The following is a 16,768-nucleotide window of genomic DNA, read 5'->3' on the forward strand; positions in this document are numbered from 1 at the left end:
GATGGGGGGGAGGAGGGCAGGGGGGGTAAGCAAATGTGACAGTTTGACTGTCAAACCCAACCAAAATAAAGAATGAAAGCCATCTTTAATACACACCCGGAGGGATGCCGAGAGCAGGATTTGGGGACAAATTTCCAACGAATGAGGCTGTGGGAGAGTACTGAGAACCAACAGCTGAGCCAGCTGATCACGTAAACACCAGTTATTCCCCCCACACCCCCCCACCCAGGTGGACCTGACTGTGCCTTATCAGTGCATAAGACTGGGCTGGGGAGGACAAAAGAGTTAAGTAGCCCACTAGCACAGAGGGTAGAAGAAGGCCCGGGAAGGAGGTGCTGGCTATCAGAGCCAGAACCAAGAAGGATCTCTGGGTGGAGAGATCTCTTCCCTCTCCTCTCCTCTCCTCTCCTCAGCAAAGGGCTGAAGAGCAACTGGTACAGGTGATGTATGGATGAGTAAGGTGGTGGGAAGAGCCATGTAAATAAACTCTATGGTGGGTGCTTAGCCATGGAAGGGCTCTGAACAGTCTGTGTAGACAGCGCAGACGATGGGAATGGGACATTGTTCTGCCACATGGCTTGTTATGGAATAGTCTCCCTGGGGGGAGAGCCCTATTACCAAACCAATTTGAAACTGGACTGAGAATGGGGCTGCGCAGGGCCAGGGTGGGTGGGGAAGATGGGCCTGAATAAAGGTCCTTTTCCTCTTTGTGTTTCTGGGATTCTATGAAACAAAGGGTTTGGTTTGACTTGAATGCTGGCCAGTCAGGTAGTGACTCTTCTAGTACCTGAGGGATTGGTGGACAAAGCAGGAGGGGTCTCTTTCAAGACAGTGGAGGGAGAGGAAGAGGAAAAGGAAAGAGGTGCTGCTGAAGGAAGGGGGGAAAGGAGAGAGAATCATAGAAGATTAGGGTTGGAAGAGACCTCAGGAAGTCATCTAGTCCAACCCCCTGCTCAAAGCAGGACCAACCCCAACTAAATCATCCCAGCCAGGGCTTTGTCAAGCCGGGCCTTATTAACCTCTAAGGATGGAGATTCCACCACCTCCCTAGGTAGAGATGCAAACTGAACTGACTTGGTCCTTGTCCTGCCTCTTGGGATGCTGAGGATAAATCAACGGGCTCAGGGTTCTCAGCAGAAATAGGCCCGAGCTGTGAAGATTTTACCCAAATCTGAACTTCCTCAGCGCTCAGGAGTGCGAGGCTCTGGGGTTTGGTTTGGCCCATTTTAGAGGCAGGGAGTCAGCTGTAAAATTTGGACTTGGATCTGAACTTCCCCAAAGTTTGGAGGATCTTAGGAGCGGAGCTGGGTTTTGGTCAAGGCTCACTGGCAGTCAGAGCAGTAATCGACTTTGTTAGATGTACCTCATGTCCTGCATCTCATGGACATGAAAGGGTTAACACAAACGGTGGGTGTTGTTTTTTTTTTTTAACGCACAGGCACGAACGGAACTGAAAGGACAGGAAGCAGCTGTGGAGGCCTGTCTAGTGATGCTCTGAGGTGGTGTCACCAGCCTACAGAGCAGCAAACTGTACGTCTAACTCCTCCCCACTCTCGGAAAGCAGCAACCAGTGCTTGCTGCTGAGTTTCATAACACTTCCTGAATGAGTGATGTATGAGAAATGCTCCGCTGAAGCTGAACTGAGCTTCAAGAGTTGCTGGGTGGGCCGAGGGTGCACACAGTCCCTTTATAATAACGTGATGACAGCGAAACTGAAGAACTCTGCAGCATGCAGTAGCATCACTGCAGTCTGTGGAATCAGGCCTGCCCTGATTTGCATTAATTAGCCCAGTGGTATTCATTAGGGAAGATCAATCTTTACTCAGCCCTCACCACCAGCAGAACTGAGCTCAAGAATGAGAGTTTGGTTCCAGATCAAGGCTGGGGTGAAGGTTTGGAACTGACAGAGCAGAACTCTCATGAGCTGAAGCCATGTGAGCTAGTTGGTTTTTGCAAGATTTCTGCCATCTTGGGCCAAAATCTCCTGGGAAAAGGCTCTTCCAAATCAGAACCAGAAGGCAGGTTGCTTCTGGTTTAGGATTCAACCTTGGAGGGGGAGCTCCAAATCCAATAACCCTCAGTCTCTACATTCGAAGGGGCTCGGGGCCCCAGTTTTAGGTGTTTTGCCTACCTCTGTCCCCCAGTGTAATGGATCTGCGGCCATAAGCCATCAGGGATTTTCAAGCAATAAAACCATCAGCCACCAAAGTGACACATTCCTCCGTGATGGAACGCCATTGAGTTCTATGGAAACACACCGGAGAGGAATTTAGCCCGAGATATTTGATTTGGGCCAGGCCAGTTATCAGCAGAAAAAAACATCCTGGGTTCAGGGGAAATGAATGTTTGCATTAGCCCTGTCCCTCACTGCAAGGCCCTTGCTAATCAGGGGTGCCATATGAGCCTTTCTTTATGTCCGCCAGCGGGACGGTACCGTAGACCAGCTGCTGGTGTTTTAACTACAGTGGCTCAGAGCAGGCCCAGGCAAGAACGTGACTGCTGGCACCTCGTCCGCACTAGTGATTTAAGCACCGCTGGAGAGGCAGGCTGGCTCTGGAATAGTCAGGGAAGCTCATTCCGCAACCTTGGATGTGTTTGATGGTTCTAAAGACAGACTGCTGCCTCGGCTCAGCTGGAGTTAGCCGAGCACTGGCTTTCCAGGTCTGTCTTCACCATGCTCAGAACAGCACGAGCGCTGCAAACAGTGGCTGGTTTGCGTGGGGTGGGGGAAGCCAAGGAAATCCCCTCCCTCTGCGTGAGCACCTTGTGCAGACACTCTTTGCCGCCAGCGAGGGGAGGAGAAAGCAAAGGGTGGGTCCTGTGCCCTCTTCTGACGACACGAGGGGCTTACCCGTGATTTACTGGGGATGTGCAGGGATTGGAGGGAGCCACGCATGGTGGTTGGGAAAGTGCAGGCCCCAGCAGATAGCGTCTGGTCATGGGATCACCTTATGCTCACACAGATCTGGGGGATGTACCCTGGGAGGGGAATTATTGAGTGCTGAGAGCCAGGGAAGGGAAGACTCACAAGCCCTGAATGACATGCTATGGTAGGATGAGACGATCAGGCACAACCTGGGACATTAGGTCTCCTTCGCCCTTCAGCCTCGCACCTCATTTGGAACGATTCCTGCTCTGGCCAGGGCCATGCGGGGCGGGGTGGGGCAGGTGTTTTTTACATGGTGATAGGAAGGCCTCACATCTGGGTGCCGGGGCCTGGCACACACACAGTCCCTAAGACTACATCGACACTACCAGCTAGAGCTGTGACCCTACTGCTCGTGTACACGGACTCGCACTACTTCTCATCAAGCTCGTGTGAGTGCGAGTGGCAGGACAGCCATCGTAGCACGCAGTAACGGCAGCGGAGGTACGGCTGAGCCATGCTGAGAACATACCCCTAGCTCATAGTGTAGATGTGGCCTAAATCAGATTAGGAACTGCTGCCTTTCCCATGATCCTCTGCAATGAGAGAGGTCACGGGCTGAATATAGGATTGGATTGCACACTCTGCCACTGACTGCCTCTGTGACTCTGGGCCAGTCACTTTGACTCCTGGTGCCTTAGTTTCCCTCTCTATAAAATGGGGGCTTACTGCACGGGAAGCGCGTGTGGGGGAAAAGGGCCTTGTGTGGCTCTGTTCAGGTTGATACGATGCTATTTAAGTATGGTTATTAAATGCGTACAGGCAGGATTTTACAGAAAAGCCCACTCGTGTTTCAGTGCAAACAGGAATGCTGTTCAGGAGTCCTGCCTTCGAGCCGCTGTGGTTCCAAGCACAACGAAGGTGACTCACTTGGGACTAGTTTGTTGCATGGGGCCCTCCCGCTGACCCTTCTGCTGAGCAAAGAGGGGCTTGGAAAAGACCACACCTCTGAGTGGTCAGAGCTGGAGGACCTGTGCCTTGTTCCCTGCCATAGTGTGGTGTCCAGAAAAGAGGGTGGCTCCTTGTAGCTGGGGGAAAGGCAGCAGAACAAAGTGCAGCAGGATGGGGGGGGGGGGGGGGGGAATGATTCATCCCAGGTGGAAATGGAATGTACCACTATAGAAAGTATTATGCCATTAACCATCTTTCTGCAGACCATGCAACAGAGGGCTGGGAAATCTCACTAGCTTAACTGACAGAAGAACATAAAAACAGCCATACTGGGTCAGACCAAAGGTCCATCTAGCCCAGTACCCTGTCTTCCAACAGTAACCAATGCCAGGTGCCCCAGAGGGAATGAACAGAACAGGGAATCATCAAGTGATCCATCCTCTGTCGCCCAACCCCAGCTTCTGGCAAACAGAGGCTAGGGACACCAGACCTCTATACCAGTGGTTCTCAACCCGCAGCCCGTGGGCCTCTTGCGGCCCAAACAGCACATAGCTGCGGCCCATGTGACAGCCTCAGTGTAAATGCAGTATAAATATTGTGTCGATGTGGCCTGACTTAACACAGAGAGAGCTGCATATGCAACCCACGACGGTAAATAGGTTGAGAACCACGGCTCTAGACGATCATGCTAATAGAACTGTGAATAATAGATCCCTGGAACGTGAGTGCCTGGTGCATAAACAAGAACACGTGCGCATATATCTGGAATAATACATGATTAGGAGTGCACATTACATACATAATTGCACAGGACACACAATGGCATACATGGGTATAACTGAGTTTGCTCAGCTGCCCTGAAAAGAAACACTCTGGAAGAGGGCATCACACGCTGTGGTTTCAGTCTCATTCCAAGGATTTATAGGATGATGCTATTATTTAAAAAAACAAAAATCGAAGTGCAATGGTCTTTCTAAATTGACAGCTGTGTGGGAGGAGGGGAGTGAACCATATTGATTATGGGGGGGGTTACATTGGTGGTCAGTAGTCAGTGTATTGCACAATCATCTCTCTCTTTCTTTTAAAATAACAAAACAGCTTTTAAAAATCAGTGACTGTTTCCAAAAAATGCTTAGATACGTCACAGATATATAGAATGTTTGGGGGGTTTTTTATGTTCCTTATAGGAAAGCATCATATACTCAACACACAGCAATCTCAGTCTAAGACCCGCGATGGGACACCTTTTTCTGATCATCTGGAGGCGGCTCGGCGCCCTGGGATACAGCCGCTGCTTTGCTGTCACTGGTCGATGGTGTTTCCTGGGCTGTGGGGTGGGTCAGGGGTTGGCAGAGCGGCTTGGAGTGGCCTCCCAAGCAAGGCGAGCTACCTGAGACCTTGGACTGGAGGTGCAGAGAGACCATCTGGGAGCTGATGAAGGCCAGGTCTTCTTTAGTGGGTGTGGGAGATTTAATCCCGAAGGTCTGCTGTAACCACACGCCATAAGCGGTCTCTTTTGAAGCAGCAGCTGTGGGAACGATAGTGCTGGCCGTGTCCTTTTCTGAGCCATCGTCTGTGCGGTGCTTTGCCAGGCTACCTTCCACTGAGAATGTCAGAGGCCTAATAATGTACTGGTTGCAGGTACTGCTCACCTGGCCGCTTCGGGCTGTGGGTTTGAAAGGATGGCAGGCGTAGATGCTGTGTATGTCAGTGACCTGCACCTGTGGCATAGTTAAGACAGTTCTCTGGGAAACCTTCTGAGGAGGGGAGATGGTGTTTTCCCCAGAGTCACTTGGTTTCTTTGGAGGCTTCTCTGCCGCTTTGGGAGAATGCCGAGCAAGGTGGCTGGTGCTTTCCGTCAATGACCTTTGGTTCCTAGAGATACCCAGGGTGTTCCTGGTCTTTGAGGATCTCGGTCCAGCTTCAGACGTACCTCCGTTATGGAGCAGCACAAAATGGCTCTGTGTCCGCAAGGGTAAAATCCTCTGGCCTTTCAAGCTCTTGTTGAAAATCTCAAGAGCCAAATCTGTGACAGGTGACATAATCATCACATGGCTAAACACCTCTACGCACACACCAAACTCTACTGCACACTCTCACGTCTGCCATAAACCTCTTGTGCAACTCACAAGTCCCTCTGTGCTTCAGTTCCCCATTGGTAAAATGGGGACAATGGCATTGCCCTACCTTACAGGGCTGCTGTGAGGATAACTACATTAAATACAATGCTAATGGGGGCCATATAAATGCCCAAGTCGGATAGACTGTGCCTGCGTGTTGCTAATCCCTGTGCCTGCAAAAGAATGTGCATGTGAAAGCTGCATATGCAGGAATGTCTAGCTACAATTTGAAGGGCAGTTTATAAAAACGCAGCCCACACATTTTACATAAAAGTAAGAGAAAACATCTTCAGACACATGTTCTGCCCTGAATGAGCAGGTGGCTAAAAACAGCCACAATCCTAAACAGTCTTGGGTAGGATTTTCAAAAGCAACTAAGTGATGTTGGAGCACAAGTCCCACTGAAAGTCAATAGGACTAAGTCCCATAAGAGCTTTTGAGAGTCCCAGCCTTAGTGCACAAAGGGGCCCACGCCAGTTTTGCCAGCAGGTCTGTCCATTGATTGCAATGGGCGTTAGACCCATCCAGAGTTCGAGATCCATGAAAACCCTTATGCAAACAGAACCTGACTTGACTCCTATTCTGTATAATGCCCAAAGCCATGTTGTTGTGCCTTTGCTGCAGGTGGGCATGTCTCATGGAGAGCATTGGGGAAACTGAGACATGGACTGCAGGGCTCTTTACTTACCCAGAGTCCCATTGACCACGGTGGGGATGACGTCTTGCAGCACTGCACAGTTGGTGTGCAACGCAGGGTTTGCGTTCATCTCCAGGAGCCAGACCTAAAAAGAGATGAGCATAGACAAGAGCCTGAAAGCTACATTTATTCCCCCCCAGTTTGCACCGATGCTGATTCATGAACGTGAGAACAGGCGGCGCGAAATCAAGCCAACACATGCCAAAACATAAGCAAGGGGCTAATCACGTCTCCAGTCTGACTGTGACCTGACTAGCGCTGTGCAAAACTTTCATAAGGAGCCCTGCAGTCAGGTGACGTTCGCCAAGCTTGTGGTTTCATTAAAAAACAGACACTCGTGAGGTTTGCTGAAATTCGTGAATCTGTTGTTAAGAGGTAGCCATTTGCAGGGCTTAACAACACCAGCTTTATTGAGCCTACTAAGTTAGGAACAACGCTACATATTCTTTTGTGCTCTTTATATTAACTATCTACACATACATGTGTATATCTACCTATGTCTTTTTTATATAGTCCTTCCATAACATCTATCAAGTGAGTTTGGAATGAACCGGTGGCAAAGTTGTACAGGTAGTTAGGGGCGAAGCTTTGACAAGCCTGATTTCAAGTGAGCCTGAGATCAAGATTAAGCACCATGACGGCCTGGTTTCAAATGAACCCAGGGCCTTGATTCCAGGGCTTGAGTTCTGAGCAAGACTAGGACCAAGTTTTGGTTTCATCTGGAAACCATGAAACATTGACTTTGCATGTCTGGGTTAAATTCAGCTTGGTTTCCTTTGAATTGTCAGGCTCCTTCAAATCCGAGGGTGCAAGTGAGACACAGCAGTGATGAAACCAGAGCGAACGCTCACACAAATCTGTACAAAACAAAGCAACTGAGTTGTGCACGGTTCCATTAAAACCCCAACAAATTTAAAGCCCAGTGAACTAAACCCCTCTATTCAGCCTCTGTGTCCAGCACAGGTTCTCCAACTCATGCTGAGAACTTGCTAGGAGATTCAGAGCATTCAGCCGTTTGCAGGGAGGCAGAAAAGGAGGTGTACGCACATAATTGTCCTAAGACTGACTAGTGCTCTGATGTTGAAATGCTGTGGAGAAAGAGCCCATCATTAGAAGCAGCCAGTGTGTCTTCCTCAACAAGCGTTCCTGCCTTCTCCCCTAGAAATAAATCACTTGAATTAGTAATTTTCCCTTCACCTCTCCCCCTCTTTTACTGAGAGGAAAAATAAAACTCTCAATTCTCCATTTGTTTAGAGAAATGAAAAGACACAAAAAGGGGCTTTGAAGTGTGGATTGTCTCCTTCAGAAGAGTAGAAATGAAAGCAAAGGCAGCTCTCATTGAAATGGAAATATTTTACCGGTACCACTAGAGGGCACCTAAACTCCACTGATAGCTTCTGGCAAATATTCTTTCCCCATCTTTGAATACTTTGCTCAGCGCCCCCAATACAAGATCATAAGATTTTGTCCTGACAGATGAACCTGGGTTAGTGTCTTGTGTCCCTTTCATGCTTTCAAGTGAAACAGACAAACAGAAAGAGCAAAGCTCTCCATGCTACCTCTCTTATATGGCCTCCATCAGTATAGGTCAGTGGTTCTCAACCCACACCCCGTGGGCTGTTTGTGGCCCAATCAGCACACAGCTACGGCCCATGTGACATCCTCGGGGCCATTCAGGCAGTATATATATTGTGTGGCTGCGGCCCACATAACACCTAGAGAGCTGCCTCTATGACCCACAATGGAAAATAAGTTGAGAACCACTGGTACCGCTTCTGAGTGTCTCATATGTTTTCAGTGTGTTGATCCTCACAACAACCCTGTGATGTAGGGACGTACTTTTATTCCTGTTTTGCAGATGGACAGAGAGACAAAGTGACTTGCCCAAGGTCAGTCAGGAAACCAAACCTCTACACAGGGGTGGATCCAGGCACCAGCGCAGCAAGCCGGTCGCTGTGAGGGGGGCAGGCAGGCGGCTTTCAGCTATGCGCCTGCGGGAGGCCCGCCGGTCCCGTGGCTTCGGCGGCAATTCGGCAGCGGGGACGTCAATGGCACGGTACTGGCGGACATCCCGCAGGCACGCCACCGAATCCGCGTGACCAGCGGACCGCCTGCAGGCGCGCCACCGAAAGCCGCCTGCCTGCCATGCTTAGGGCAGCAAAAAACATAGAGCCGCCCCTGCCTCTCCAGATGAGTGAATTGAACCCTGGGTTCCTGTGTCCATAACCACTGGACCATCCCTCCTCTCCTGGCTTTCTAACCTATGACAGGGAACTGGTAAACTGCAAGTTCCTCAAGGCTGGGCACATGCCTTCTTTCATTCTTTAAATAGCACTGCATACAGTCAGCATTTGACAAATGACCTTTTATTATCAACTACTTAATTTCTTTTTTTCTATTCTGTTTGGTTCTTATACAGCTCTCATCGTTGTAGCATCTGAGCACCTGTGGCTAGAATCTATCCCATGGTACTTTGCAGCTAATGGCTACCAATGGACCTGATTCTGTGTTCCTTCTGTACCCACCACTCCTACTGCCTCAGGCAGGGCCGGCTCCAGGGTTTTTGCCACCCCAAGCGGCGGAAAAAAAAAAAAAAGTCGCGGTCGGCGGCAGCTCCACCACACCGCTTTCTTCTTCGGCGGCAATTCGGCGGCAGGTCCTTCCCTCCGAGAAGGACAGGGACCCTCCGCCGAATTGCCACCGAAGAGCCTGACATGCCGCCCCTTCCCCTTGCTCAGCTGGTACCTGGAGCCAGCCCTGGCCTCAGGGGTCTGAGCATTGGGGCTCAGAAGAAATGCAGGTTTGGGTGAGAGTTTGATTCTTTTTCCCAAGAATTTTGACCTCGAGAAGTGACGTCCTATAAACGGGGTGGTCCTTTGTGCGCTGCTTAATTGTAGCAGCTGGCCAAGTGGAAAGTAAAGATTTCTTTGGGGTCTCTGAAAATAATAGGGGATAGTGGTGGTGTCTTACGTAGCAGCCCATCTCCCAGGGGACTCTAATATTCAAAAAAGAAGAACAGGAGTACTTGTGGCACCTTAGAGACTAACACATTTATTAGAGCATAAGCTTTCGTGGACTACAGCCCACTTCTTTGGATGCATATGCTTATGCTCTAATAAATTTGTTAGTCTCTAAGGTGCCACAAGTACTCCTGTTCTTTTTGCGGATACAGACTAACACGGCTGCTACTCTGAAACCTCTAATATTCAAGACCACATAGAATTTATTGCTGGGTCTGTAATAATGGCTGCATTCAATACACCTCATCGCAACATATGATATAAATGGGGTTGTTCTCACTCACACTCGGTGTCACACTCTATTGACTTCAATGGAATTACTCCTGCTTTACGCCAGCGCCAGTGAGATCCAAACCAGGCCTCAGTTCTTTGTCCCATTGCTTTAAGTCCTTTGAGATGCACAGAACTGGAGTGAAAGCGGCATTATCCCCTTTTGTTTTGTTCCAAAGGTGCCTTATCTTAGCTTGTTCACAGAAAAAAACAGGTGGGACCTGAGTGCCTGACCAGAATCCATGAGCTTCTGCGTCTCTCTGAAACTGATTTTCTTTGTGGCTCTGGACAACACATTTAGGGCCAGTTTTTCAAAGGGACTTAGGTACCTAAAGATGTAAATAGGTTCCTAGTGGGGTTTTCAAATGCCCCTAAGCAAATTAGGTGCCTAATTCCCATTTAGGGTCACCAGATGTCCCGTTTTTATAGGGACAGTCCCGGTTTTTTGGGGACTTTTTTCTTATATAGGCATCTGTTACCCCCCACCTCCTGTTCCGTTTTTCACAGTTGCTATCTGGTCACCCTATTCCCATTGAAATCTATGTGAGCTAGCGCTAGGTGCTCTTGAGAATCCCATTAGACTCCTAGCTGCATTTTCAGGGGCCTACACACCCTCGGCCTCTCTGGGACAGATTTTCAAAAAAGCTCAGCTTGCATTTAGCCACCTAAATAAGGGTCAGATGTTCAGACGTACTCGGCCCCCACCAGCCCCCATTGGGGCACCTCCGGTGACATTTTCAAAAGGGCCTAGCACCCACTGTGCTCAACTTGTTTGAAAACTGGAGTATTTATTTTGGTGCCTGGATGGGTGCTGGTGGGGGGTTTGTTTGTTTAACTTTCTGACTTCTGTGTCTGTTTCCTTATGTACAAAATAGGAATACTGCAACTTACCTGCCTAGGGAGGGTGTTGTGCAGATTCACTAGTTAATGTTGGTACAGAGTCTTGAAGCTCTAAAGAGCTGTTTAATACTATGAACGATTTAATACTATGAACTGCAGAAGAAGCAAAATCCCAACACCAAACAAAGGTCATGCTTAAAAATAAAATAATTAAATTACCTTTTTTACTCTCTGGACATAAAAAGGGGAATCTGTGCTTCCACACTGTTTTCCTCCAGTCCTGTTCTCTAGTCTCTGCAGGGCATACCCGTTGGGCGAGGCCATTTACTCTCCCTAGGGCAGTTTAGTTTTCCCGTGGCACGTATAACTCCTGCCATGTTACATCTTTTAGCCAGCGACTTTGTCAACAAAAGGCAGCCCTTATAAAAGCTACAATGGCTAGTGGTTATTCTGCGATCCCCCCCCCCCCCCGAGCTTGTTATGTGTTATCTCTTGTGTTGCCTTTGAAACTAGTTGTGGAGTAAATATGGTTCCATCAATGCATACACTTTGGGGGGTGGGGGATGCATGTGCTTATACACACAAACAGTGATCTGTGTGGGTTACCTTGGAGCGTGTGCGTTCTTGCCAGGAAAGTAACATTTAAAAGATTTAGCCTCCATAACTAATGAAGAAGATACTGGCTACAGCTGCAACCTCAGATACAAACTCCTTCACCCCTTTGGGGGGCTGGGGGAGGGGTGCAGAGATTTGTGCTTCTTTGTGCTTATTTTGCATGTGAATCCCCAGCTCAGAAGCAGCTTTGCAGGGCTGGTGCGGAGTGTGGTCCCGAGCCCAGAGCTCTGTGGGGCCCACGTTTGTACAGCACCTAGCCGCGATGGGGTCCTGATCCAGAATCACCGCACTGCAGCCAATTAATAATAATACTAAAGAGGCCTGGTCTCAGGTTACAGTGTGGATGGGGCTGAAATCCTGAGCGCACTGGAGTAGTGAGAGGGGCTTTCAGTCTCTGTTGAACTCCCCGCAAGGGAACCAATTAGCGCTGCCAAAGGTCACAAAGTTAGCTGGCAGATTCTCCCCTGCACCCAAAGCAGGTTTTATCCTGAGCTCCTGAAATTGGCCTGGAACCATCTGTCTCTCTGTCGCACCACGCCAGGGCCCCAACAATCTCAGGAGCCAGTGGGCAGCAGTGCCATTGAAATGAATGGAATTGCACCTGTTCACAGCATGGGTGACTTTGGCCCTTTATCCCCAACGGGTTTGGCTTTCACAAATTGGCAGGCAAAGCTGGAGTCTGCTCTTCCGTGGCTGAATGGCTGATCATGGATGGATCATTTATTGCTACTAAAAGATCCACACGCCTGTCTCCCTGAGGAGAGCGGCCCTTCTGCCTGGTTGATGCAATCCTTCCTGTCAGCTGCTTCCCTGACTGGAGACCATTTAAATGAACTCACCCTAAGCCCTGGGTCTTGTGCCCTGGGTCTTGGCAAAACTATTTGAGGAGACAGAACAGCTATGCCAAACAAGCGCTCCCCCCCCCCCCATGCACTCCTCCTTGCAGCTGAGACAAGAGTGGGCGGCGCTGCAGAGGGGTTGTGGGTCCTTTCCACGGGCCTTGTTTGCATGCACACTGCAACCAATGTGCTGCAGTCCATGCTGTGGGACAGAAATGCCTTTCAAAGACTGCACCAGGCAAATGCGGGACCCTGGAGCCCTCCTGGGGAGTGATTCAGGGGTGTCTAGACATTTGGAACAAGGAGGAAGGAAGGAAGGGCGTGGATGGGAGAAAGCTCAAATTAGCCCTTTCTACCGGTACTTTCCCTCCCGTCAATTCACTCCTTTAACTGTGTGTATATGAGTTTGGTGCTGGACGCACAGCTCTGGGGGAGATCACCTGTACCTATAGCACAGCTCCAGCACAAGCATTGTTGATGCAAGCTTCCCCCGTCCCACCTACGTTCCTCATTCTGGAGGGAGTTCCAGGTGTGAGAGAAGAGCTCCATCCATGTGACCCAGTTAGCCCTCGGTTTCCCGGCTTAGACTGACAACCAAGGGGATATGCCACACTGCCCTAAAGACACCCCCACCCCCCAAGGTTTGTATCATCTAGGCCACTGGAAATCCATCAGATGGCAACGTCTTTCAATCCCTTTCATCCTGGACCGGAGCTGAAGACGTAACGGAACTCAAAAGTGATGCCTGCCACTATAAAGCCCTTCCGTCATCCAGCCTGTCCCTCCACCCTGTTTTACAGCCACGCCCTTCCACATGGGCCGTTGGGGAATGAGAAACATGAACATCACAGCCGCGCCCCTTTAGAAGGGGAGCCCTGCTCTGGTGCAGAACACAGCACATTCATGCATCTCATTTCCTCTGATGTGAATCAGACTCCACTGAAGTCACTGGTGTACGGTGAAGAGGAGAACCAGGCCCATTGTGTTATGGGTGCAGATCCCTACACAACAGGAAGCCCAGCCAGGAACTACACAATCACCCCAGCAACCATGGTATTCATACAGACGTAAACACTGGGTTAAAGGCGCTGGGCCTGAGTCTCCTCTCTCTTCTACCAGTTCTACTCTGAGGTATCTCCACTGACTTCAGTGAAGTTTTTTCTAATTGACAGTGGTGTACGTGAACGGAGAATCAGGTTCACTGTCTCCCTACAGGACAAGAGAACAGGGAAGAGCCTGCGATAAACAAATACAGACATAAATTCCTGCTTTACTCCCTTTACCCACTTTAACAGACTTCCAAACCTGCTCATCACTGCTGGGTCTCCTGTTTCTCAGCACTGAAATCACCCCCCCACCACACACGGTTATAGATCAAACCATTCTAAAGTAACCGATCTGTTTATCTGTCCATATACAAAATACATAGAGACGTAATAGTCTCCAGGGGCCATGTTTGCACTGAAGCGGAGCTAACGCTTTTAATTAACCACAGAGGGATTGCCAGACTAGAGTGATATTGGATCTCCCTTTCTATTGCAGGTTTACACAGCCAGGGCTTTGCATGCCAACATTGCAAAAAGACAATTGCCACCGAAATTTGAGATGTGCCAGTTTCTATGTCTTTGCCATTAACTCTCTCTTGCCATTGATTTCCTGCACAAAGGACACTATTGTGTGGGCACCGTGCCCTGTGCTGCATACATGACTGCTATTCTGTAGTAGGGTTTGCTGGAATATGTTTGAGTTAGCGTCTGTGTTAGCAACAGGTCTACAAAAGCAAAGTGAACCAGATGGCTTTCTGTTGTATTCAGGCCAGGTGGTTCTATAGGACTTTGATGCTTTGAGGCAACGTGATGGTTATAGCCAGTCCCTTCCCCATTCTTCTCTTTCTTTCTCTGTTTGTACGTCCCAATTTACCACTTTATTCTGTGATTCTATCAGTTCTCCCCAGCTAAGTCGTGTTGGGATGGATCAGTTCGTGGATGGCAAACCTACGAGGAACATCTAGAAAGTTCTGCTGGTGACTGGCGGATCAGTAAACGATCCAATGCCCGAGCATAGCCTTGAAAGGGTCTCTGTGTTGTTGGAGTTTCGATGCTAGATACTCAGCTGGTGCAAATCAGGATCGCTCCTTCGAAGTCAAGGCAGATGCATTGATTGATACAAGCTGAGTATCCGGCCCGCCATCTTTCAGAGGCGATGTAAAATTGAGACCGGGGGCTTCTGGTCACTAAAGATCCCGTGCTATTTTTCGCTATTAAATCCACCTTCCTGCCCAAATTCCAATCACAGTTTTAACTGGATAAAGTATTCATTTCCCACCCTAAACTGTTATGGAAGGGTTGCTATGCGCTGTTAAACATTTGGCTCCTTCCTCCTCAGAAGTGGCTGCATGCATAAAGGGAACAAGATTTTGCTAAATACCTTAAAGTCTTCGTCAATCAAGAAATCACAGCCAATGAGATCAAAGTAGCCCAGTTTGCATTCCAGCTTGGACTTGACAGCCAGGAAGCACTGCATCATGATTTGCTGCATTCTCTTCTGAAATACACACAATAACGGCATCGTAGGGTCAGTCCAAACACACAGGAGCACAACGTCTTAGTCGCGACAGGCCAACCGGCCCAGCAAACTTTCCCCTTCCCTGTCTCTATAGAGACGGTTTCCCAGGTTTGTAAAGTGAGAGGATTTGAGAGCCAAATCACATGTGAAATGGGGCACAAAACCCACATCTCAGGGCAAGATTTTCCCATCTAAGTGTTATTTCCAGAGACACCCACTATCTCCAGAGTGGATTTTCTCATATTAGGCGGGCCATGGAGCCATTCCAGCTGAGATCATAAGACCCACAGACCCTGTTGGCTTGTGAACAACATTTCCTCACAAGCCTTCCCTTCTTCAAGCAGACAGCCACCCCCTGTGCTCCTTCTCCGGTTGGAAGCTTGAGGACAAATACTGCTTACCGGATAACATAATATGCGACCTTCACCCATCTCTCTGACTTCCTCCTTGGGGACTGCTTTTGAACCCACTACTCCATGGTGCTATCACACTGACTGCACCATGGAACTGAGCCTGGATCCTCACTCAGAACAAGTGTTTACCAACTTCCTAGAAATACTTCTTCATTTACTCTTTTAAAAGGGACAACCAGACTTGGGGACAAATGTGGCAATTGACGATTCACAGACTCCCTGAGTTTTGTGTTCAAGAAGCCAAAAACGTAGGGCAAAACGGAGCAGCCGCTGCCAGGTTTTGCTTGGTTTTGAGTTGAACTGATTGTGTTTTATGGTTTCTGTCCAATAACCTGAGCCCAGGCTGGTGGAAAGGTTTCAGAACGGCAGTGAAACTTTTGGCAAACTTAGCCCGAGTTGCGTCCTAGCTGGTTCCCTAAGGTTTTGGGTGAAAAACCTAATGTTGTCTTAATGTTTTTAGCATTTAATTTCCTTTGGGTGTCGTTTTAAACAGCACCACAACAAAGCTTAACAGCCCTTGTCCTTTCTGAGCTCTGCTCCCTTCATTTCCATCCACCGCATATGTTTCAAGCTGCGTGGAACCTTACGGCACCATCCAAGTCAAGCTGATGAACCGGCTGGCCCCAGAGACTCCATCCCTAACTTCCTTCCCCTCTCGGCCTGTGCAAGATGGGAGTGCAGGGTGGAAATCAAGACTTTTAGGTCTGTCCCACTCTTCATGATAGGAGGGGTTATCCAGCCACAATCTGGAGGATTCTCTGCGCCTTGAAGTCTTTAAACCCATGTTGAGGACTTCAATAGCTCAGACATAGGTCAGGGGGTTGTTACAGGACTGGGTGGGTGAGATTCTGTGGCCTGCGTTGTGCAGGAGGTCAGATCAGAAGATCATAATGGTCCCTTCTGACCTTAAAGTCTGTGAGTCCCACTGCAAGGGTAAGGAATGGTGTCCCTAGCCTCTGTTTGTCAGAGGTTGGAGATGGATGGCAGAAGAGAGATCACTTGATCATTGCCTGTTAGGTTCACTCCCTCTGGGGCACCTGGCATTGGCCACTGTCGGTAGACAGGATACTGGACTGGATGGACCTTTGGTCTGACCCGGTACAGCCGTTCTTAGGTTAAGAACAGCGTGTATGTGAAGGGATCCGGCCTTAAATGAACGGGCTTATACAAAGGCCTTCAAAAGTGCGGTCACACTTCGGCTTGAGTCCTGTCAAGCTGGACATCTCTTTGACATCTCTTTGACGCCCCTTGACTTGTCACTGTAGTACCGTGGCATTGGATTGGAAGCCTGGATAACACTAGGTTTCAGAGTAGCAGCCGTGTTAGTCTGTATCTGCAAAAAGTCTGTAAGGTGCCACAAGTACTCCTGTTCTTTTTGTGGATAACACTATAGCACTCCTCCAGGTAATTGCTGCCCATCACCCTCTTTCATGACAAGTCACCTCAAAGTGTGATGTAAAAATAAAGTCTACATTGACATGAACAAGACGAAAGAATCCAGTAGTTTTTGATGCATATTTTAGGGTGGTTTTTAAGAGTAAAATGCTGCCGCATTCAGCATCTGCTGGTAAA

The 16,768-nt window shown here is 49.0% G+C and overlaps 1 protein-coding gene across 1 annotated transcript in view; it reads right to left on the reverse strand.

Annotated features, from left to right (window-relative positions):
- Positions 1-4,585: 4,585 nt before the first annotated feature.
- Positions 4,586-16,768, reverse strand: part of TTLL10 (tubulin tyrosine ligase like 10) — a 161,192-nt gene continuing 149,009 nt past the window's right edge. The window contains exons 14-16 of the mRNA XM_034753514.1: positions 14,646-14,762; positions 6,626-6,719; positions 4,586-5,843 (exon numbers count right to left, since the gene is read on the reverse strand). Of these exons, the coding sequence (XP_034609405.1) occupies positions 5,041-5,843; positions 6,626-6,719; positions 14,646-14,762 (1,014 nt within the window). The 3' untranslated portion in view covers positions 4,586-5,040. The remainder of the gene's footprint in view (positions 5,844-6,625; positions 6,720-14,645; positions 14,763-16,768) is intronic.

The sequence above is a fragment of the Trachemys scripta genome, chromosome 19 (assembly GCF_013100865.1).
Source record: "Trachemys scripta elegans isolate TJP31775 chromosome 19, CAS_Tse_1.0, whole genome shotgun sequence".
Taxonomy (NCBI): Eukaryota; Metazoa; Chordata; order Testudines; family Emydidae; genus Trachemys; species Trachemys scripta.